We start from the raw sequence: 23,508 nt of genomic DNA, 5'->3' as shown, positions 1-23,508 counted from the left end.
TTTGACTTTTGTTATGCAAATACACTTGGCCTTCTATTCAAGTAAACAGACTATTGTCAACTCACAATAGGACAGCTGCACACCAACTGTACAAACTTTAAGGGTGTTAATTTTATGAAATTAAAAAATATATATATTGTATCGCCACTTCATTTATTTGTTTTATGAGATTTTTCTGTTGATATTTTTTGTTCTATCATTTATTATGTCTATATGTATGTACATGTAATGCTATAGGTATTATGTATTCAGCAATGCATTTTCTGAGGCCACCTTCTGAAAGACGGAATTTTATTTATTTCTTTAAATTATTATCGTTAAATGTAATGTAATTTAATGTAATAAATAAATGTAAGCCGAAGGTCGTGGGTTCGAATCCCACTTGTGACAGTAGCTTTTTCGTCTCTACAGAGATCTTACATTAAAAAAAAATTAATTGAAAGAAGTAATTTGGTCAATTAGACCACTAAAACATAATGAATTAAATGTAATGTCCAATAAACATTATTATTATTGTAATTATATTTTCAAGTTGACAATAACTCTGTTTCGATATTAACTTTTTATAGTGGACAATCTGTCTCATTGTTTAGACAATATCTCATTCTAAAAACAATTTTAAACTTACGTGAAAAACCAGAGAGTATGTGTGAAGAGGAGGGAGAGAGTAAGTCTGTAAAGGTATCATCAAATTAAAAAGAACAGATTATTATAAATATACATATGTTAAAAATGATTGCTTTATTAATTTTATATAATGAAATTAAATGGTTAACAAGTATTATGGCTTAAGAAGATCACTGATGCATCGTTTCGCCATTAACATTCTTGACTGTTCTAATCTGTGCTCGAATGATAAAGACATTGGAAAAGTATCAAATACTGAAATAAGGTATATTATTTTTAGTAGCAGTTCAGTTTGCTATAATTAATCAAATAATATACCAATAATAAATTATATAATAAACTCACACTTTTTAAGTTCAGTTTGTGCTTTCTCTTTGACGGTTTTTCTAAGATCTTTGGTTGGCGGATGATAGGGATGGCTGAATAGTGGCTTTTCTCTGCAATAACACATAATTAAACTAAACAGAAATAAGGTTTTTATTTATTTATTTATTTATTTTTTTGAAGCATTGTGCACAAATTCCCTTTTTTTGGATTTTTTCATAAGGAAGAAGTGCTTTTTTGTATATAAAAGATGGCTCTATTCACAAATTTAAATTTGTGAACAATTTTTTTTTCATAATTTTTTGTCATTTTTTTTAATAAGTTTTTTAAATAATGCTTATTTCTTGACAACAATGAAATATTCAAGTTTTAATAATTCAGTTTATTAGATTTCAATAAATCACTTTCTAATTTCAGCTATTTATTATTATTAATTACTTAATATTAAGCTAAAACTAAAAATCATAAATTATTGGGCAATTAGTGGGCAAATATCTCATCTAGGGGAATCAATTATACTCATAGTTTAAGGAAGATTTAGTACAATATTTTAAAGACCATGCCATTGGTGGTATTGGCTTTGAGAAAAATATGCAGACAACCTAGTAATCTTTTCCACTTTGGTAAAAAAAGCTCAGCAAACTCTTGATATCCTAGCAAAGTATTGTGCTGTATACTAGAGGTCATATATACTAAATATGTGTGGTGATACTAAATATAATACTATAAAAATTAAACTTGGCAGTTACTAATTCTTTTAACAAATAGATTAAAACTCTTGGTAAGGCGAAAATATTTTAATATATTAATAGTCAAATTCAATAGGAGCTTAAAATAAAGTATTTAGTGTTTTTTAATATCTCAATTATATTCTGCATACAACCATTGTTGCCCTTCTAGCTTTTTGAATAGTTATTTATGAGCTAATGTTTTGGGATGTGAGGCTAATTTATCATGGAAAGTGAAAAATGTGGTGAGGACTAATTTATTTATAAAGGATATTGTGAGGTTGTTGTGGAGGGTGGTATTGGAGATGTAGTAGGGAATTACTATTATTCTGAGGACTTTGGATTGGAAGGATTGAATTCATTGGATATTGGTAGGTTTAGCGGTGCCCCACAGTTCTAGTCCATATGTACAAATCAGTTTCAGTAATGTTTTGTAGTGTCAGTTTGTTTTTTGTCCAACATATCTGTTCAGTTCCTGTTTTTTTATTTGTATGTGTCAGTTTCAGGTTAAGCGTATGTCAAGATAAAACTCAAGATAGTGTACACAGTCGGTTTTAGGGATAGGAATATTGTGTGAGGGGTTCTGAGGGTAAATATAACATGGATGCATTTGTTTTCATTGATTTTTATCCTCTCAAGTTTGCTCCATTTGACTATTCATTGGTCATGTGCCTGAAGCTCCTCCTACACGATTGCTGGAATCAGAGGAAAGCACAGCTGTATTGTCTGCATAGGATGCAAGGAGGGTAGAGGGCGTGAGATGTCTGACCTAGCAGAACTAGACAAATTACAGATGCATCAGTTTAAACAAATATCCCATACTGCTCAACACTAGATTAGAGTTGAACTCAGTTTGGAAGCCATTTGTGTACAGTTGCTCAAGAGAGTTTTTTATCAGTTACTAAAAATAATATGAGTTCATAAGACTGGCCATCACCAATTACTTTAATGGAGAGAGAGTCATTATATGATAATAATATGATAAGACCATATCCCTAATCTCTATCACATAAAACAAAAATAATAGACAGTAATTATTCTCTATAGAAAAATTTCTTTCCACATATTATTAATAAAGCAAATATTGAAAAAATTTGTGTTCTAATAATATTGAGACTGTAGTAAATATCGAAATATTTCTTTGTTATTATATTCTATTTTCAATTATATTTATAGTTTTTAATTTTTAGTGTAGCTTTACCCATAGTCAATTGCACGGACATCAGTATTCATATTTATCTCATCCTGAGGATCAATAATTTCTTTTTTTTCTAATCTTTCAGGTGGTGTTGGAAAACTGAGGGGGGTTCTAGAAGCATAAACTCCAACATTAATCGCTAAAATAGATTAAAAATAAAATTATTATTTTTTTTAAGAATAAAAATCTTGAAACCACCTTTTGCAAAATAATCCTCCTCCTTTGGATCAATAAAACTGTTGTCTTGTGGTTGTTGGTCTAAGCAGTTTAGATAATTTGTGATTGTGTTCTGCCTAGAGTCAAACGAGTGATCACTTTTTACTTCATGTACAGTGTTATTCCATGTGAACGGCTCAACAGATTTTTCTGATTTATCTTCTTCTGTTTCATGAGTTTGAACTGTGTTATTTACATCACCTAAAACATTTTGTCATAATGTATTGGCATAATACATAAGCAAATCTAACATTACCAAATGTGAGCCATTCATTCTCTTTAAATTCATCTGGTCCTTGTAGCAATCCTTTTTTCTGCAATTCTTCCATTAGCAACTTTTTAACCCCCTTTTTTCGTTCCATTTCATGGTCAAAGCGTAATATCTTTTTAGTACAAGGTTTTTATTTAATTACATTTTCATGTGTTATAAAATGTTTGTTAATCTAACAAATTTCAATCAGAATTTTTCCTGTTCTGCATGTGCAACTGACACATTAAACTTTAAATTAAGATTGATTGTAGAAAGTTATTAACTTTTTCACATTTTTATATCAATTATCCATCCTAAATTGTAAGCATTTAAATATCTTACCCTTTGAATGATAGCTCTCTCAGAATCTGGTATTCTTTTATCAAAATCACCATCTGGATCTTTATTTATTAGTATCTGAATTTCATCTTGGGATAGCCGATTTTTACTGATCAGAAAAACAAAATATTCAGTCTTGCAATTAGAAAAAATACTGTATGATATTAACATCCAATAAATAAACAACATGTTTAAAACATTATTAACACTAAAACATTTCATGAAACGACAAGATTTCACCTTCATGAATAAAAACATACCTTTGTCTGTAATAATCCATTTCTCAAAAACAAACTTTTAACTAAATCATTAATTTAATAGTTATTTACAAAATAAAAAATAACATAATTTTGGGGTATCAAAACAAGAAAATTTTCTGCAATACCATCTGATTGATTAAAAAAAAAGAATACAAAAGAAAAACTAAGACCAGCAACTGCAAACATTTAATCTAATTTTACAAATAAGAAAGAATAATTTCGTAATGAATTAGGCTGGCAATTATCAATAATTTTATAATCAGTAAAAGTTAATTACTTCCAGCTTTACAAGAACTGAGTCTACTGACTTCCGTTCAACTCCAGTTCAGTCACTAAAACGATCTTTTATAACAAAGAAATAAATGCTTCAAATTCAGTTTATGTACAGCATAGTGTTTAATGTATCCCAAAGTAAAAGGATAAAAAAAGACCCATTTGTAAGTACTCTCTGGTCAGTAAGTTTTGAACTTACGACTTACAATAATGTCAAACTGTCACTTAACAATAGGGAGAGAAAAACTTAAAAGTTTATTAATGTTAATTTGTTATTAATTAATAATTGTTCAATGGTAGTAGTTTATCATCTTTAATAGCATTTGTTTTATTTACCTATAAAAGTTATTATCAATTGCAACACCTCATGTTTTGAATTATCTTTTCAAAAATATTTGTCAGTTTTTATGCGATCACTATTTTACAAATGTTGATAATTTAACCAAACTTCCTTTGTCACTATTATAATTATGTAAATAATGGAATTTTTTCCTGTTGGAAACAATAACGATTGCGTCAGAAAATCAGAATTTCATATTACGATTGAAGACTATGTTCGATTTGGTTTACTACAGCTGTTTTCAGCAAAAACAATTTGAATGACAATGTTCATGCAAATTTACTGTAAACAGAAAGACAAGAAATAAAAAAGAATGGAGTACGTTTCTCTAAACTTGAATGTATTTGAGAAGTTTTAATTATGGATTAAATAAATAAAAAGTAATAATTTATGTAAATAATATAATTTATAATATACATTATATTAGATTTGAAAAGTATATACTACAAAAAGAAAATTTATAATAGAAGAAATACCACATATATATATAACAATAAGACTTTTTTATATGCTTTAAAAAAGAAATAACTGGTATTCAAATCGATGAAATGTACTTAGAGACCCTGTTCAGCAGACCAAGAATTTTGTAATGATTCGTTGTCTTCTCTCTAAAAATGATAGAAAAATAGGTTAAATTGATAAGATTTTTAATGCTGATTGCAAAGCTTACTGGAGGAAGTTCTTGATTGTCCATTTCTACTGTAGGCAAGTCAGATTCATCCTTTCCCCAAAAAGCCTGTAATAATTAAACTCTTTAAATAATATTAAGGAGTGTTATAAATTATCATTTTGCCTACACAATTTTTGGATAATGATTATAATATTTACCTTAGCAATTAAAACATATAACCCTTTTGGTACCATTCTATTCAACAATAAATAAATGAAAAAAAATAACCTAATTAGCTCATTTGGAGGTAATGGCTGTACTATAATTAAAGCAAAACAGTTCATGTTAAATTAATAACATAACAAGTAATAATGTATAAACAATAGAAATAAATAATTTACTACTACTACTCCTTTAATTATTTTAAATCTACCTCGGCATTGCTAGAAGAATTATGCTGTGGTTGATCAGCTTCAGCAAGCTCTGTATCAACCTGTAATTTACACAAGAAGTGTTTTAGAAATCATTAATTTTATAATATTCCATAAGTGAACATACATTGTCTTGAGGGCTTTGTTGATGCTGAGGAGGAGGAGGAAGTGGTATACCACCGACAGCACCTTCTTCGACTTCTTGTTCAGGATGTTCGAATTGCATATTAATCTAAAAATATTTTTTAAATAAATTTAAAATATACACATTTTATATTTCATTAACAATAAAACTTTATTTACATCTTCTTCGTGTGACAATATAATTGATGAAATATCATACAGTAGAACATGTTCGACCTCATTTAAACTGAAAGAGAAAAAAATAATAACAAATGAATGTATCGTAAATTATTCTGATTTACCTTGTTCCGTGAAACTTCGATAAAGAAGCTTGAAGCTTCTGGACAACTTGAGGATTAAGCCTTTCAGAAAGATAAATAACAAGATCTTGCAAAAGTTCAGATGTGCAAATGTCATTTTGTTTGTTTCTGTCAATAATCTTGGATGCTCCAGCTAGGATCTACAAATTGGAGAAAATAAAGAAAACAAATTTACAGCTTGGATTATTTCATTCCGCCAGCCGCATGATTATATTATTGATACAATGATTATATTGTGGTACAGTTGTTTCAATAGCAAATAAACATAACTTACTTGCTATATCTTCTCTACTTGGGATGTTGAATCATACCTGAGCCAATGATGGTTGTGGTTGTTGTTGATGTTGAGGTTGAGGTTGTGGCTGAGGTTGAGGTTGAGGCTGAGAATCTGTTATCTGACTATGCTGTGAACTGTCAACAAAATTTGGCAAATTTTGGTCCAAATCACAACTGTTGTGCCTCTGGGTTTGTGCTCCTTCTAATGGGTGCTGAAATATTTTATCAAACTAGTTAACAAAACAATTAACAGTCCCCATTCACATTTCTTACAGCTTTTGATGATCGAAGTATTTTTAAATGGGATAGAAGTTGTAAGAGAGCAGGACGGTTCCTTTCAGCCATCACTATCTCCAGTTCATTATAAATTGATTGTTCAAGTGAAAAGACGGATCTTAAAAAACTAAATCATGTAGTTACGGTCGCTTTGGAATAAATTGTTTGAACACTTACGAAGAATCTGCATTATGGCCACTTCTTTGAGCTCTTCTAGAGAAATTCCAGTTGTTAACAGGACTTGGAACTTCTAAACAGTATTATTTATTGTTTGAATTAACATTAAACAATCCATTACTTCATTCTAGTTACCTTGCTGAGGTTGTCTCTGGCTGCAATTGTCATGACTTGAATTATCAGAAACACAATTATCCTTTCTATTTGTTTGTCTGTAATAAAAACAAATATAATTCTAAGTCAATGTACTGTGTTGTTAATAATTAAAAGTACATACAAATTACTAGATGTACTTTCAGCTTGTGTTGTGGAAGGTTGAACGGGCAAAGGGAGACCAGTTGGTGCTAACAATGTGCTTGAATCAGCAATACTACCTTCGTTGCTTTTGTTTCTTCCAGACAAAAGGTTTTGCCTTGAATAACTAAAAATAATAATAATAATCATAATAATTGTCACTGGTAGATTTATTATTAAATACCTTCTAAAATTGTCCCAGTAATTGTTAGCTCTGTTCCCTGGAGGTACTTGATTGTTAAGTGTCTGTGGTGTTGACTGAGGCCAAAACAACCCAGATTCAAAATTCAAATTGTTACCATACCCACCACATTTGTACATATTACTCTCATCTTGGAGCTGAAATTAAAATTGCAAATAAAGATTTTTTACCTAAACAGACATAATACAAAAGTCAGAGTTTAATTATGTGCCCACCATTGCTAACGCTTGCCTCAATGCAGAGAGCTCTTTCTGTTGATGGCAAATCAATTGGCAACATTGATTCAAAGAGTTCACCAAGATTTGGTGTTGCTGCCACTGAGATGCAGCAGGGCTATTCAAATAGTGTAAATATCCTGGATGCGGAACTTGTGGAGGTGGAATCCACTGTTGGCCTCCCCCATTAAAGCATGGGGCTTGTTTTTCCATCATAGCTTGGCACAGAGAAAATATTTGCTCCATCTGCACTTGTAACTACAATTTAAAAAAAGAAAATAAATTAATGATAATCAAAAAATGTTAGACAACTTTTAGTAGGTACGTTGAATTTATATTGCATTTATTTTGCATTTCCCCAAAGATAAGTGAGTGAAAATAATTGTAATTTTCTTTCAACTCACTTGATTCACTTGATAGGCTAGTGATGAATTGTTCGGGCAGGAATGATTTTCATCTGGTTGTTGTATTCTCTGCTGAACCCTCGACTCAGAAACATTTTGATGTTGACTATGTTCAGGGCCTACATTGCAATGGGGAAATATTAATGAAATTGTTACTGCTGAACAAATACAAGTGTTTTACTTGGTGCAGGCTTAAAAGAAGGTGGGAGGCTGTTAGGAGCATTCGGCTGAGTAGTTCGCCTGGAAAATAAGGACCTAAATTTGCGAAAGTTCGAAGGCTGGCGAAGAGTGCTCGAACACAGTTTAACTGGACTCTCATCATATTCTACTTCTCCATCATCACTAAAAAATTTCAAGACATTACTGAGTTCAATGCAAGGAATAAATTCAAATATACCTGGAAGACTCTACAGAATTACCAGTCGGTCCTGGTCTGTTCCAAGAGGGAGCGGGCCAACTGTCTAATGCTGGATCGAACATATTATGATAGCCGACAGGAGCATCAGTAGCTAAAATACCCAACAATAATATAAAATTAAATATTGCTTTGAGGTCATGAACCTCCAGCTTGAACATCTCATTGTGATTATAAAAGCTATGATGAGTACAAAACTACACCAACCTATACTTGGGTATAATAAAATATAGCAACCAATTTATTTACAAAGGATTCAAATGATCTTATGTATCAGTGTCTGTATGATCTCACAAATTCTCTAAAGGTAAATATATATGTAAATATCAACTTGACTTTTTCTATTTTGTTACTGGAATCATCAGAGTTGCAATTTTTTCCAGTATGGAATCGCTTCTTAGCATAAATTATGCATATTATAAAATTTATCTTTAACACTTGCAATCTTCAGAACATTGGGAAAGTTCAGATCTAACAGTTGTTTTAATAAAAAATAAAATTTAAATGGCATTATCTTTAAGTTACATATTAGGTTTGTTCCAACACAATCACAAACTATTCTTATTTGTTGACTACCCATGTCTGAACATTGATTGATTTTGGATTCTTAACTGTGGGGGAATGCTTTTTTCCTACTTCAGACTCCTACAGTCAAATGGTCTATCACACTTACGACGACCATGGTGATCACATATTTATCTGAATCATACCTCCCTCTGTGGTACAATGGTTCAAATTTTATTCTTCATATTTTTGGATATTTGAAGAATATTCCAAATTTGAAATTTTTATTATTATTTTATTCTCTTTGTTGTTGTTGTTCCTCTTTTTCATTTTATATTTTAAAAATTCCCTTTTATTTTTTAGTTTGTGTTGTAGAAAGTAGTTTTTAATGAAAAATTTAAATAATCTTAAGCAATAAATAAACCTTCAACAATATGGCCTAAAAAATAAAAGAAAATTTTTCAATTATTTTACTTTATTATATTATTTTATCAATGTAAACAAACTGACACAAAAAAATTCTTTTGAAATAATCGGCGTCTTATTTGAGAGCACCTAATTTTCCTGAAGTAGACAGGTTGTGGAAAAAAAATAGTGTCAGTCCTCTTTCTAATTATTATAATTTATTAACTTATTTTTTGTGTGACTGAATTTTTTCTGTTCTATTTCTTTTCTAAATGAATAATATGATAATATGTACAAGATTGAAAAATATCAATAAAAAATAAATTATTCAATTATGAGTCGGGTGATGTCTCAGACATTCATCCTCCTTTTTCCATATCTTTAGAACAAATTCAATGCATATTTTAGAGTTTTCTAGTGCATATACAATATATGGCATGTTTGAGGATTTTTGTTGTAAAATCCAGGCTCTAGTTGTAAGAACCTTCTGATTTGAGGTGGTGAAAATCTGTGCATTTCTTTGACTGCCAGTCCATATTAAAATCCTTGAACTGTTTAGATGTCAATACCAGTCTTAAACTTGGCCTGAAGCCTTGTTGGAACGGTTTGAATTTGTGTTGGAAGCTCCACTAAACTGTGCATGTGCCCACCAGTTTGCTGATGGTTCAGACGCATGATGGAACAAATCTATTATTTACTGTGTGTAGAGATTAGTGACCGTTAATCGATAGTTATTCAGATATCGTGAGATACGGTCGGGTGTGATGTAGGTTTCAGAAAAACATTTTCTTTATCGTGCCAACGTTTCGATCTTTTATTGAGATCATCTTCAGGGCTCAAAGTGTTTGTCTTCTGTGTAATTGTGCCATCCTTGCGTGTCGTGTTGAGAATGCCAGTCTCAACACGACACGCAAGGATGGCACAATTACATAGAAGACAAACACTTTGAGCCCTGAAGATGATCTCAATAAAAGATCGAAACGTTGGCACGATAAAGAAAATGTTTTTCAGAAACCTACATCACACCCAACCGCATCTCACGATATTTGAATAACTACTGTTAATTAAAATTATGTTACATGCTCTTGTTATTTATGTAAAATATTTCGCTATTTATTTTTTGTCGCTGAGTAGCAACCTTACTTCACATGTCAGTACCAGCTTCCTGTACCATGTGAGTACTGATATACGTATAACACAAGATTAGCAATGTATTTGTTATAAGTTTAAATAAAAAATAAATTAAATTAAATTAAAAATGTACTCACATTGAGTGCTTGGAGGATAAGAGTTCATTTGCCGTGTCTCCAGACCCACATCTACTTTCTTTGAATGAAGTTTCTCCTATGTATTCAAGTTCAGTTCAGTTATTGTCATTATTAAATAAGTAAAAATAGTATATACTTACAACTGCACTGTATTGAGAACAGTTTTTGCTCTGTACCTGCTGAACTTGTAATTGTTCTGCTGGTTGAGTATCAGCAAGACCCTCACTATGCAAACTATTAATAATTTATGTGAATAAAAAAAATAAATGTATATTAAGATAGTTTTAAATACCTTCTCTGATTTAATTTAAGATCTCTTAATTTTTCCATGTGTCCCATCAAGGTCTGAAGTTGTTCAAATTTTGTCATGACTTCATCCAGTTTCCTTAACAAAAAAATTATTTGATTCCAAGCTTAAGAATTATTTTTTAAAATAAAAAGTTTGTTACATTTCTTTATTTTCAATAAAAGCAGAGATAGCAGCCATATTGTCAATCTCCCTGTTATCTTGTTTCTCTGCTTCTCTCCTCGAAGTTCCAACACTTCCATCCCACTGAAGTCCTGACTCAATATTCTGGTGATGATCTTCAACTTCACCTCCCACAGCACCAAGGGAAACATCATTTTCCTACAAAACATGAAGTTGTCGCTTAATTTAACAATTTTCTGTAAATACAATTCTGATGGAGAAAGATACCACAGGTAATAATAATGAACATACATGATAATCATTTCTTCCATTTTCACATTCTTCACTACTAGGACTAGCCGGGCCATCTAGAGTTTCTCAAAATAAATTTAATTTTATATATTTTATTATATATTAAATTATAATAAATATTCACCTTGTACAACATCAGACTCAAGACAACAAAGGATCTTATCACATTGGGCTTTCTTGGCGAGTAATTCATTAAGCTTCTTTTTTACTTGCTGATCTGTTGGTGGTTCGATTCCATTCTCCATCGCTTTTAGAAGCTGGATCATCTAAAATTACATCAATTACATTACAGAGAAGAAAGACTTTTTTATGACTGACTCCTTCTTAAAACTGCTGAAGCACTCACATGGTCATCCATTCTTTCATTCAATTTTGCAATTTTTTCGGATTCCATCTAAGTAAGAAAATTTTGTGTGTGTAATACTTTCTAGCATTTATATATTTATTTCAAAGGAAAAATTAACATACTTGAACAGGTTTGACCTGTTGAATTGCCTTACTCCTTAAAGCTATGGGCGACTGATGAATTTCTTCCATCTTAACACAAAATTTAAAAATTATTATTATATTAGTAATAATAGTTACAAAGATTACAAAAATATTTAATGTAATAATTAATGATTATAAAGACTATAGAACCAAGAATGGATTAAGGAAGACTTTAGATTAAATTAAAATATCCAAAAGCAAAAAGTACTATAAACAATATTTTTTAAATTCACTAATTTCGTGGTCCGCGTGACCAATTAATATATTACAATTAATTAAGGTTTTTAGTTGAGATAAAAAAAGGAGGGAAAATTCAAAAGGTGAGGTTGAGATGGGAAGTTTGTGTCCGAGTGGATCGAGGTCACGACTGCTCAAGTGGTAGAGCAGCGGCGTATCAAGCTGAAGATCGTGAGTTCGAATCCCGCTCTTTTCATTGACTGTTTTATCTCAACTAAAAACCTTAATTAACTGTAATATTTTTTAAGTTTAATTAGTTATTGTTAAGCATACTTTAATTAAAACAAAGCACACCTGAACCGGTTTCACCTGTTGAATGGCCTTATGGCGAAGTGTCATTAATGCCGCTTGCTGATGTTGAAGTTCTTCTATCTATAAAAAATCGACAAATTAATCATACTTACTTACTGTTCAAGTGTAAGTGTGAGAAAAGTTTTTTTTTCTACTTTTTTTTCTGACTGGTCTATTTTCATCTTTAGCCTTCCTCTTGCCATCTGAGACTTAATGTTTTCTGGAACAATCCTTTCATCAACAACCTGGAAATAAAAAAAAAAGTTAACATTTAATTTTCACAATTTGTTAAGAAATACACTTACGTGATTTTCTTGGCGCTGTTTTCTTGTTTGGTGTTGTTCCATGCCTCCTCGCTCTGGAGTAATGTTGCTGCTTTTTACACTTGACCACCTCAACTTGAAGAAAGAAAACAACAAAAATGAAATTAACCACAATGAAAGAAAAGAAAAAAAAATTGTTTAAATACTTCATCATCGTCAGTTCTATTTGAAGGACCCCAACTGGAACTCCAGCTTGAATCATATGAAAACTCATCTACTGAAAAAATTCAAAAATTAATTAATTACTTCTATTAAAGTATACTATTTTTATTGTGTACCAGTGTCTGGAAGGTGGAAAACGTAATTATTACTCTCTTTCCTGACTCGCCTTTGTCTGTCCTCTTGGTGCCACTCCTTAAATAAATTACAAAAAAAAAATTAAATAAAAATCATATTTAATTAATAATTGTAACATTTACAATTATTCATGTAGAAAGATATTTGTATGTGTAAGAAATATTGTTGGTGCAATGTTGGTGCAACATTATACAATACTTTTTTATATTTTTACATACAATATTTCTACACAAAAATTAAAATCAACTTAAGGTAAATAACACAATAACAAGGATAGGCAGATCAAAATGATTGGAAACAACTAAACTGCTATATAACAAACAAACAAATGCAAAGTTAACCAAACTAGTTTTGGGCAGGTTTTTACCACAAACGAGACAATTATACCAGTCTTCCTAGACCTCATAGGAACATATGACAAAGTTAAACTTTCCACTTTAGCTCATAAACTGAGAGAAATTGACCTCCCCATAAAAACTGTCCACAATATCATTAATTTAATATCTATTAAAAAAATATTTTTAAAAATTAGGGATTCTGTGGAAGGTCTATGCAGCTTAAGTAGGATTTCTCTAAGGTGTCATATTAAGCCCAATTTCATTTGCTGTTTATACACAAGATATTAATTTAAATATACCATGAGGTGTAAGCATCTCATTATATACATCTCGATGAAAATAAATTTTGAAGAAAATAAATGCCTTAAACAGATGGATAAGGAATTTGTAATAGCTTGGGTTAGGGTTCATGTAGGTTTAACAAACAATGAAAAAGCGGATCGATTGCTAAAAAAGGCTGTTTTATAGGGTAATAGTTCTGTTTTTACACTCTATTATACTGAACTCAATAGTAAATTAAAATTATTTACAACCCTTGGTTAAATACAGTATTTGCTGGTTTTATGCACACCAGTAAACGAGATGTGCAAAATATCTGTCTCTGGTTTATTGTATTTTGGAACCCTGCCTTCATCCCTGGGATCGATGCATATTGGGCGGTTTACACGCGAGGAGCAATGTCTCAGGTGTTTCCGAGACATTGGCTAATATAAAAGGGCTTCTATCGATTCTCTTAAAGACAAATAGGTAAGTGTAGTGTTTAGTGACCGTTATTATTTGAAGATTGTGAGATGCGGTCTGGTAAGAATATTCAAATAAACAATGGAAAAGACCAAAATTTAAACCCAGAATAACTAATGGGTGATTTACTTAAATACAACTGGACCTTACAACAGCAAAAATTATTTATTACCTAATATTTGTACAATTATTGATCACTGATTTTAAATAAAGTAAACAAAAACATTGGAAGGACAGCACGTTTTGAAATGATTAAATTTGTAAGATTTGGTTGGTTTTAATTATACTTTCTTCACTGTAACTTAGATATAATATCTTTACTAGAATACAAGTAAATAGATATTAAAGAGATTTTTTTAAAGTTTAAATAGTCGAACCCTTACTAGATTGTTTGGTATGTGGTTGACAGAATTTTCTCGCCTAGCTCGTGTGGTGTGCTTCGTTTTGGGCACAGTCCCAGTGTTCCTGCTGCCGGACATTTTTCCTGGGCCAAAATTCATGTATTAGTTATGTTATCCAAAATGTAACACAGGGATTTTCATGGCTGGGCTACGTACATAATATAAACATACAAGACGATACTACCATGCCTTTCTTTTTCATATAACGGACTAATCGGTATCGGCGTTAAGAGAAGATAAAATATTTCGATTCAGGAATTTTGTATTGTTTATCACGAGCCAACAACACAGGTCCTGTCGAAAACAGTGAGGACAAAAAGTCAAAAACGGAATTGAACTGTACTTGCACAAGTTAACAGTGGCGCAAGGCTACCTTTCTGGAGACAATTGGTACACGGGGTCTGCACCAGTTGAAAGAAGAACAAAAACATCTCCTGAACGTCACTAGAGGTAAACAATCCCAAAGAAAAGATGGTCAAACGAACAAACTAAACACTATACACGGTGAAGCAAAAAGGTGGCCACCCTCTTTTTTTATAAATACATACTTGCCGTTGTTATTATTTTTATTTTGGACATCAATTTGGTTTGTTTGATTCTATGTTGGTTTTCGATATTGACTTATCTGAATTATTTTTTTGCTTTAACAGGAATTTCATTATTGATATGAAGTAAAGGAATAATTTAATTTTATATAGGGTGCCCTTTTTACTCTGAGGCAAAAAAATTGGGCACTCTTGTTTTTGTAATAAATACTTGCAATTGTTATAATTTTTATTTTGAGACACCAATTTGGTTTGCTTGATTCTGTGTTGGTTTATTATATTGGATTATGTAATTTATTTTCTTATTTTAACAGGAATTTTATTACTGATATGGGGTAAAGAAATAATTTAATTTTTGGGCACTCTTGTGTTTTTAGTAAATACTTGCAATCAGTATAATTTTTATTTTGAGACACCAATTTGGTTTGTTTTCTATGTTGGTTTTTGGTATTGGGTTATCTAATTTTTTTTCCTTATTTTAACAGGATTTTCATTATTGGTATGAGGTAGGGAATAATTTAATTTTATACAGGGTGCCCTTTTTACACTGAGAGTCACGAAAGTGGGCACTCTTGTTTTTTTTTTGTGTTTTTAAAGTAAATATTTACTATTGTCACAATTTTCTCTTGGGTGTGATCAAAATTACTACTTTTCTAGCTAAGTGTTCAATCCTGGGTGAAATCTGTCGACTCCATTTATGATGTTTCTGTTTATATAAAATTTGATTATTTCTTGTATCGTTCAAAATACCCAAAAGAACTTATCCAATATGCCCGTCACGCCTGGAATTACAGATATGAATTAGTTCATGAATTTAATTTTTAACTTAATGCTTTTTGTTTTCTATATAAGTGAGTTATGTCTTATACTTGGCTAAATTTTTCAGTTAAGTTCATTATTCATTATAATTAATAGGGTTTAGCTTCCTACGGAAACTAACAATATTACATTTTTCTGTATTTATTAACTATTTGTACCACACCTTTTGACTAAATTTCCTAATTCTGTTTGAACAATATCATAGTCAGGTAATGATTTTAAAACCTTATATTTTTAGGTTATAGGGCTTGAAATTATTGGTATGAGGTAGGGCACTTTGAAATGTCATTTAAAAGAATTTTAAAAAGTAACGGGATAAATGGTGTCCTTGTGGCACTCCAGAACTGACATTAATGACTTTTAATAGAGCATTTCCAACATCAAAAAACTGGGATTTCAAGATTTCCAATTCAGAATCATGCTTATCTTAAGCCAATGGCTTTAAGATATTAGCGTATAAAATATAATATTCCAATTATTCTATTTTAATTATCTTTTCATTGGCTAAAACTATTACTACAGGGTAATTAGTTGGTATTATCCAATTGTGTTGTGTGGATTAACATTAACATTTTGGTCCGTCTATTTTTGCTGTCTTTGTCATATATATTTCAACATTTTAGTTAATTAGAGCAACGGCGTATTTAGCCGAAGGTTGTAGGTTCGAGTCCCGCTCGTGACACTGACTTTTTATCTCAACCAATACCTTACAGAAGGATTAATTAATTGAAAGATGTCACTTGGTCAATCGGACCACAAAATCTAATGAATTTTTAATTAAGTTTAGATCAACCTACAATTAATAATTTAGATGGAGAGGATCAGAAGGAACATTGTTACCAGTTGACCTCCTTCTGATCCTCTTCAACTTAATTTAACGTTTTAACAGTGTATCTCTGTTTGCTGCCTCTTGCATACATAAAATAAATTTATATTAGTTTCCTAAACTTTTGTATCATATTTAGTAAAACAATAGTTTAAAACTAAATCACTACTAAAACATTACATCTGATTAAATTTAAATAAATTAATAATACTCAAAATTTTATGTTTAACCACAAATGTATTTTTTGTTTTGAAAATGATTTATTTTGCCTCTATGTTTCATCCATTGGTGGCAATGTTCCGAATGGAGCTGTTTCTCTTACAAGCCATTCATAGACATGAAGAAGTCCTCGCTTTTTCAAAATTGGAGCTAGTTTATCGTGCACATCCCTGTGATAAGCATTTAGAAATAGCAACTCGTCAACAGTCAGCAATTCTTCAATTAGCATTTTTGTCTGAATTGGACATAATGTTACGGCTTGGAATGTTAAGAATGTTTTATCTTGGTAGTTATAAGGAGTTGTCGCCGCTACAATTTGAACGGTGTTTTCAATTCGCATGCCAAACTCTCCTTCACAGTAATAAGCGGGCTCGGTGGACAGGAACATGTTTTCGTCTAGGCCAGGATCGTCAGGATATGGCCTCCAAGAGATTCCCATCGGGCCTTCGTGCGCATTGAGAAAACACCCGATGCCATGACCTGTCCCATGTCCGTAATCAAGGCCGATATCCCAAAGAAATTTTCTAGCAAGACAGTCCAAAACGTTTCCTTTGATCTTCTGTGGAAAAGTACAAGTTGTCAATTGCACCAACCCTTTGAACACGCGGGTGTAGCATTCTTTCTGAAATGGAGTTGGCTCGCCATAATGAAATGTTCTAGTAACATCGGTAGTCCCATCCGCATAGTGAGCACCGGTGTCACACATGTACATTTCATCAGCTGCCAACATGCGATTACTATTTTTGTTTGCGACATAGTGTGGCATAGCTGTGTGTGGACCTGAAGAAGATGAAGTTGGAAAACTGGGTCCGACATAAAACTCTTCCAGCTTCCTGAATTTTTCCAATTTTTCTTCTGCATCAATTTCTGACACTGCCCCATGTTTTAGTTCATCTTCCAACCATTGGAAAAATTGACATAATGCTATTCCATCTCGTATGCTAGCTCTTAACATCCCCTGTGATTCGACTTCATTTTTCACAGCTTTTAATATCTGGATCGGACTACAGGCACAGATTCTTTTTTCACTTGGAATTAAGTTGTACAGATAGTAATTGGTCGAATTGGGGATCCAAACTTTTTTAATACCAGCTTTGTCTGATTCGAGTATTTTCTTTACAAAAGTGTAAAACTTATTGTAGGGGTGCAAATTGACGAGACCTTCCTTCCTTATGTGATTCATTATTTTGAGATGGGACTTTTTCTTATCAAAAAATAAGTAAGTGTTGTTGAAAGTAATGGCGACAAAAGCAAAGAAAACAGGATTGTAAGGAATATCACTTCCACGTAAATTTAATAACCATGCGATGTCATCCAATGCAGTGATAATCAACATATCAGCTTCATTTTCTCGCATCTTCAGGTGAACATCCAAGACTTTGTCAATAGAAGTCATTCCAGACATTTGTTCGGGTACTGTTTTTAATAAATTGCACGGTGGTTCAGGATGGTCTATCCATACATTGTCAACAAAATTAGTACTTATAGCTACAAGTTTTATCTTGTATTTTGCTAATCCATCTTGTAAAGAGTTCCAAAGGGGATATGGCATTAATTTTGGATTGCAGCCTACTATAGCACCAGGTGAGAGATTTTGTCCAAGCCATTCGACTTCGTTAGGCACATCAGGGTAGCCTGATTTCATGAGTTTCCACCCTCTAAAAAGCTCTACTTTAGCTTGATAAAAGTACCTGAGATCAGTCCATAGAAGAGCTTCCATTTTAGTTATAACACCGGTTCCCACGTTGCCAGAAAAACCACTTATATATTCCAACCGCTTATCGCATTCTGCGAGATATTCAGTCATGTGTTCGTTTTGATTTGGAATAATATATGCACACAGTGGATAATCAGATACACGAAAAAAACGAAACATCTGCCGGATAGAAGTTAATAGTTTCTGTTGTGCGATATGTGACTCATTAGGATACGCAAGGAGGGGAAGTGCATCCAGATCTTGCATTCTAACTGAATCAAGTTCAATATTTTGAAACATGTTCACTCGTGCAAAATAAAGTTAATGTAATGTGTGCTCTGTACTACTGTCGTTAATTTGAATTTGATTTTTTTTCTTGTTATTTTAATCATATGTTTGGTGAATGCTGTAAAAAATAAAATAAAAATAAATGCACAAATATAACTGTCTTACAGAAATTTATTTACTTTAATCATTCATACAATTTAAACTGATTTCTTGGGTTGTATTTTTGTTTTCTTCAAGTTCAGCATCCAAACTACTACTAATGAATTACATATATATGTAAATATTAATGATGTTCTCCTGAAAAACGCTTCCTTCGAATTTCCTCCCACATCTTCACATTCTCAGGACTATAACCTGAAAACAATCGACAAAAAAATCATTCATATGCCATACAACAATTTACATACCACTTACTGGCATTTCCAATTTTGTTGAAAATTGGTATTGAAACAAGAAAGCCTAAGATGTAATATTTGAAGAGCCAATTTTTATTCCAGTAAAATTTGTATGGAAATTGAGCAATTCTGGCTGTCATTGTATAAGGAAATCTCATGGGACGTCCTTTTGCAGCTGAGTCACTCATCTTGAATATGTTTTACCTGAAATTGTTATAAACAAGCATTAACTTTCTAACAAACTTACAAACTTTAGTAAACATATTTAAATTTTATATTCAACTTTTAACTGTTTTATTATGTGTTAATATTTTTTCAAAGAACTGAGTTGTTCTCAGAAAGTTGTTAGATTTGTTATAAAGCTTTGCACATTATTAAGTGATTGACAAATTGATGAATTTGAGAGTTATCTTTAGAAACAAGATGGGTACTGACCCCAATTGTCTATGGGTTCGAGTTCTGCTTGTGACACTAAGTTTGGAAATTCAACCATACTTGGCCATTAAAATAATTACTTTGGTTAATTGCACCAAATTTTATTAATATAATTATAAACAACTCTTTATGGCTGATTTGTATATCACTGAAAATTATATGATTACTCAATATTTTATTATTGGTGGAAAAGAAGGAAATGTAAAAGTTGAAGGTTGAGATGATTAGTTGGTGTCTTGAGGAGAATAGTCATGATAGTTGAAGTAGTAGAGTGCGGTGGTACTAATCTCGATGCTGCTGTTTGAACTTACAAGATTTCACTAATGACATTAATTTTTCAATTAATTATTCTTTTTACCTAAGGTCTTGGTTGAGACGAAAAAGCCATCGGTCATGGGTTTGAATCCCACTTGTGACACTTACTTTTTCATTTCAGCCGAGACCTTAGATAAAAAGAATATTTAATAGAAATAATTGATATGATCAATTATGACCACTAAACCTATATAAATTAATATATTAATTTTTCAACTCAACCATACTTTGCAAAAAAGTAACAAATCAATTAAAATGTTAATGTTGAACAATTTGGCAGCTACTATAATATTTGTGAATATATAACTAATTCGTACTAAACGCCTTGACTTTCCTCAGCACAGATAGGCCCAAAAAGTTATGAAATAGATGCTATATCGAACGGATCTTTTAGGGAACAAAATTGTTTTCATTAATAAGAAATTAAATGAATATTAATATGTGAAAGTTTTCAAAACTTTATAGCTACCGCATTTTAAGAAAAAAAATGAATCTTACTTTTAAAAAGACGTATATTCTCGACGGTAGGAGAACTCGAAAAGAGTAGAACTAAGAACACAAGTCAGCTGTAATGTGAGAAAACCTGGTGAACAAAGCGATAAACGACTAAATCTAGTTATCTTTCTTACCTTTGTGATCTACACAATTTATTATTTGAATCCTAATTTTAATTTGAACTATTAGCTGCGTATATGTGATATTAAAATAAAAACAATCCCATTTTGCTATTTTAAGTAAATTACTACTGGAATACTTGTTCTTGGCGTACCGAGTGACTATTGCCAGTACTATCAGAATTGATATAACTCCTGTAGGGGCGAATGTTAAACAAATCTTACAAACTAATTTCTACAGTTCATTAATGGGTATTTCTCATTAAATGCCAATAGATTCTGATTAATAATGAAAAAATTCAAAATCATATATGTACATCAATGTTCAATCATCTACTTATAGATAAAAAATTGGACTCCATATGCTTTACTACTCTGTCACTAAAGTGGTTTAAATTTTATCTTTCTGAAAATAAACAAAATAAACATGAAAATAAACGACTTTTTTTCAACGCTACATGTCCACAAGGCGGACATCTTTCACTCATACTATTTAATCTATGTACTAATAACTTTAGACTACTATCACTTTTTAGCATTTTCAACGTAGAATTAATGGCTACTGCACAAGCATTAAATTGAATTGTACCAAAAAACTTATATAAGATTTTGTGATAATTGGGACAATTCCTCCTCCATTCCCATACAAGATATCTGGGAGATCATGTACAATCTCTATGTGAAAAGGAATTCTGTTTCGTTCTTTGGATTCCAGGTCACATAGGGATTAAGGATAATGAATTGGCAGTTATTGGCTGCGAAGGTGGCATTAAACATGCAGGAAACAAAGGATTTAAGTGCTGCTTTAAAAAGGAAGGACTTTAAGAATGAGATTCTGCGTGGAAGAGAAAAACAGGTAATAAACTTAGAATGGTCAAGAATGACTCCAAACCATGGTCAATCTCTTCCCAAGCCAATAAATGGGATGAAGTGTCATTTGCAGATTATACTTAGGACACACCAGACTGACTCATGACAAAAACCTCTCTCCCAATGTGTGGATATTTTGAATGGAGCCCACTTTTATGTCCTCCAAATCAATGTATTTATGTCCCCAAACCTACCATTCCCTGTTCCTTGATTGAAACGTTAGGTCAGATCAAAGTAAAATCCTTGAGAAGGCTCAGAATTTTCCAAAAATATTTAAATATTCTGCACCATTGCTGGCTAAATTAGGTGTGTGTAAATGAAAGCCATAAGGGGCTGGATGTGGGAACTTGTTCCTTCCTGCTCTGGCAATGGGGAATACTTCGCCTCAGAGAAACCAAAAAAGTTCATTAGATGATGAAAACTGAGCAGTTTTTCACCTTAAAATAAATAAATAAATAAAAATAAAATAAATAAATGAAAAATAAACTTATTTAAAAAATATTAATGACTTAAAATGTTATATTAAGAATAGTAATTTCCTTCTTTATGCCGATGATTTGAAGCTTTATAAAACCATCAGAACCTTTCAACGTAGTCTTGATATCCAGTCTGACCTGAACTCTACTCATGAATGGTGTCAATGGAATTCAATGGTGCTGAATATTAAGAAATGCAATGTTGCCACATATACTTGTAAAACCTATCCTATCAATTACGATTACACTATAGATTACGAACTGAAAGATCTCAGTGTTATTTTCAATAGTAAACTGAATTTCAATTTTCACATCACCCTTATCACAAATACATCCTAATGAGCTCGCAGGGACATCATCAGGCTAACCAGTGAATTCACTGACTCGACAATCTTAAAAATTATTTACAGATCCTTTGTTAGAATGAATCTCAATTATTCATGTGTAATTTGTACCCTAAATTATGATTCACAAATCCAACAAATAGAAAGGCTTCAGAATACATTTCTAAGTTACTTAAAATTCCCTGGGCTATACATGACTACTTTAATATTTTGGATTCCTTTGATATCTTAACTTTGGAAAAGAGAAGAATTTATCTTGACCTTATCTTCGTGTATAATCGTGTGAATAATTATATCAAGTCCCCTTATTTAACATGATAAAATCAATGTAAATCGGTCCGTACATATTAATACCAATTTAAAATATTGATGTATTGTATGCAGTTTAAAATGTTTTGGAGAAAATACTAGTAAAAAAACCATATTTCTGAAATTTTACCATATCTTAATAAAAAGTGCTTGTATTACAAGACAAAATTAACCCATGTGCGATTTATGTTATTTTACACCACGAAAACTTGTTTCCTGCAAAAAAAAATATCAATTTGTGTTTATTGAACAAAGGAAATGGAAACTCAGTAGTATTAATAATGTGTGGTGTTTAGTGACCATTAATGATTATTTAGAGATCGTGAGATGCGGTCTGGTGTGACGTGAGTTTACAAAAACATTTTGTTAATTGTACCCATGTTTTGATCTTTATTGAGATCATCTTCAGGGCCTGGAATTTGTACACAATATTTAAATTATAAAATACATGTAAGATGTGAAAATGAATTTATACAATGATGTACACAATATGGAAATTTTAGGTTTAATAAAAGTATTTGTACTCACACAAATTGTTTTTTATGTAATTAGGTATTAATAATTTAAATATGTGTTGCATATGCATTATATATGAAATGAAGTACTATTACATTAAAAAAAATGTATGCTTGTAAATGCATTTTTGTTTCAGATATGTTCTTTTTCGTCGTGTCACTTTTCATTGTGGCCATCAACTGGTGAATTAAAAATCAGAAAAAAAGTCTAGATGTGACGGTGGGAATTGAACCCATGACTACGGGATCTATTTAACTACTTGACAGTCCCTGTAATATGTATTAGTAGATAATATAATTATTGTATGGAGAATAATAATGAAACCTGTGTGAAGGATTTACTATACAAACTTACAAATTACTGATCTTTCTAACGTTTTCCTGGTGTTCAGGCTAGTTTTTATGTTCAAATTTATGAATCTGAGTGTATATACTTGATGTAATTGCTAAAAGCTTGGTAATAAAAATGATATCTTTTGACTATCATTTCATCACCAGTCTTACTTATTCATAAATCTGGTTTAAATTA

General features: G+C 31.3%; 3 protein-coding genes, 1 long non-coding RNA gene and 1 other non-coding gene across 12 annotated transcripts; 1 reads left to right on the top strand and 4 right to left on the bottom strand.

Annotated features, from left to right (window-relative positions):
- Positions 1-722: 722 nt before the first annotated feature.
- LOC106670940 lies at positions 723-4,080 on the bottom strand. 2 transcript variants are annotated; one of them, XM_014401624.1, is made up of 7 exons: positions 3,943-4,080; positions 3,686-3,791; positions 3,350-3,476; positions 3,076-3,294; positions 2,881-3,016; positions 973-1,064; positions 723-882 (listed from the first exon to the last, which is right to left on the bottom strand). In XM_014401624.1, exons 1-7 carry the CDS (start codon positions 3,960-3,962, stop codon positions 782-784), a joined length of 801 nt encoding a protein of 266 aa, XP_014257110.1. In that variant the 5' UTR covers positions 3,963-4,080; the 3' UTR covers positions 723-781. The 2 variants fall into 2 exon arrangements, with proteins under 2 accessions (XP_014257110.1, XP_014257111.1); XM_014401625.1 differs by having other exon boundaries at positions 3,350-3,440; positions 3,943-4,070.
- A 959-nt stretch (positions 4,081-5,039) lies between these two features.
- LOC106670945 lies at positions 5,040-14,659 on the bottom strand. 7 transcript variants are annotated; one of them, XM_014401632.2, is made up of 31 exons: positions 14,470-14,659; positions 14,296-14,396; positions 12,815-12,890; positions 12,683-12,753; positions 12,519-12,611; positions 12,369-12,458; positions 12,217-12,294; positions 11,665-11,733; positions 11,543-11,590; positions 11,321-11,462; positions 11,197-11,261; positions 10,925-11,103; positions 10,768-10,860; positions 10,616-10,709; positions 10,476-10,551; positions 8,281-8,392; positions 8,065-8,225; positions 7,884-8,002; positions 7,480-7,737; positions 7,247-7,401; positions 7,046-7,189; positions 6,904-6,980; positions 6,769-6,841; positions 6,589-6,709; positions 6,351-6,545; positions 6,022-6,179; positions 5,900-5,966; positions 5,724-5,828; positions 5,599-5,658; positions 5,226-5,291; positions 5,040-5,163 (listed from the first exon to the last, which is right to left on the bottom strand). In XM_014401632.2, exons 2-31 carry the CDS (start codon positions 14,389-14,391, stop codon positions 5,110-5,112), a joined length of 3,195 nt encoding a protein of 1,064 aa, XP_014257118.1. In that variant the 5' UTR covers positions 14,392-14,396; positions 14,470-14,659; the 3' UTR covers positions 5,040-5,109. The 7 variants fall into 7 exon arrangements, 6 of the variants coding, with proteins under 6 accessions (XP_014257118.1, XP_014257121.1, XP_014257119.1 ...); XM_014401635.2 differs by having other exon boundaries at positions 10,616-10,700; XM_014401633.2 differs by having other exon boundaries at positions 12,683-12,750.
- A 36-nt stretch (positions 14,660-14,695) lies between these two features.
- LOC106670948 lies at positions 14,696-23,441 on the top strand. The gene is made up of 3 exons (XR_001341148.2): positions 14,696-14,763; positions 21,181-21,321; positions 23,117-23,441. It is a non-coding gene; the product is annotated as an uncharacterized LOC106670948 (long non-coding RNA).
- Positions 16,701-18,818, bottom strand: LOC106670946 (xaa-Pro aminopeptidase ApepP-like). Its single transcript, XM_024227882.1, has one exon. It carries the CDS (start codon positions 18,716-18,718, stop codon positions 16,775-16,777), a length of 1,944 nt encoding a protein of 647 aa, XP_024083650.1. The 5' UTR covers positions 18,719-18,818; the 3' UTR covers positions 16,701-16,774.
- On the bottom strand, positions 18,860-20,367 carry LOC106670947. The gene is made up of 3 exons (XR_002910485.1): positions 20,350-20,367; positions 19,121-19,305; positions 18,860-19,060 (listed from the first exon to the last, which is right to left on the bottom strand). It is a non-coding gene; the product is annotated as an uncharacterized LOC106670947 (transcript).
- Positions 23,442-23,508: the final 67 nt, after the last annotated feature.

This window comes from Cimex lectularius, unplaced genomic scaffold, assembly GCF_000648675.2.
Source record: "Cimex lectularius strain Harlan isolate CLEC.00 unplaced genomic scaffold, Clec_2.1 scaffold243, whole genome shotgun sequence".
NCBI lineage: Eukaryota > Metazoa > Arthropoda > Insecta > Hemiptera > Cimicidae > Cimex > Cimex lectularius.
This window is presented reverse-complemented; position numbering and strand designations above follow the sequence as displayed.

What these genes read in the sequence shown, in the direction of transcription:
- LOC106670946 (XM_024227882.1), bottom strand. Translation starts at nt 18,718, where the DNA reads ATGTTTCAAAATATTGAACTTGATTCAGTTAGAATGCAAGATCTGGAT.
- LOC106670945 (XM_014401632.2), bottom strand. Translation starts at nt 14,391, where the DNA reads ATGTCCGGCAGCAGGAACACTGGGACTGTGCCCAAAACGAAGCACACC. An exon ending in TAGACCAGTCAGAAAAAAAA is followed by an intron (nt 12,295 to 12,368) that starts GTAGAAAAAAAA and finishes GATTTTTTATAG; the next exon opens with ATAGAAGAACTTCAACATCA. An exon ending in TGAGTCTGATGTTGTACAAG is followed by an intron (nt 11,262 to 11,320) that starts GTGAATATTTAT and finishes ATTTATTTTGAG; the next exon opens with AAACTCTAGATGGCCCGGCT.
- LOC106670940 (XM_014401624.1), bottom strand. Translation starts at nt 3,962, where the DNA reads ATGGATTATTACAGACAAAG. An exon ending in GAATGAATGGCTCACATTTG is followed by an intron (nt 3,295 to 3,349) that starts GTAATGTTAGAT and finishes AAAATGTTTTAG; the next exon opens with GTGATGTAAATAACACAGTT. An exon ending in ACAAACTGAACTTAAAAAGT is followed by an intron (nt 883 to 972) that starts GTGAGTTTATTA and finishes ACCTTATTTCAG; the next exon opens with TATTTGATACTTTTCCAATG.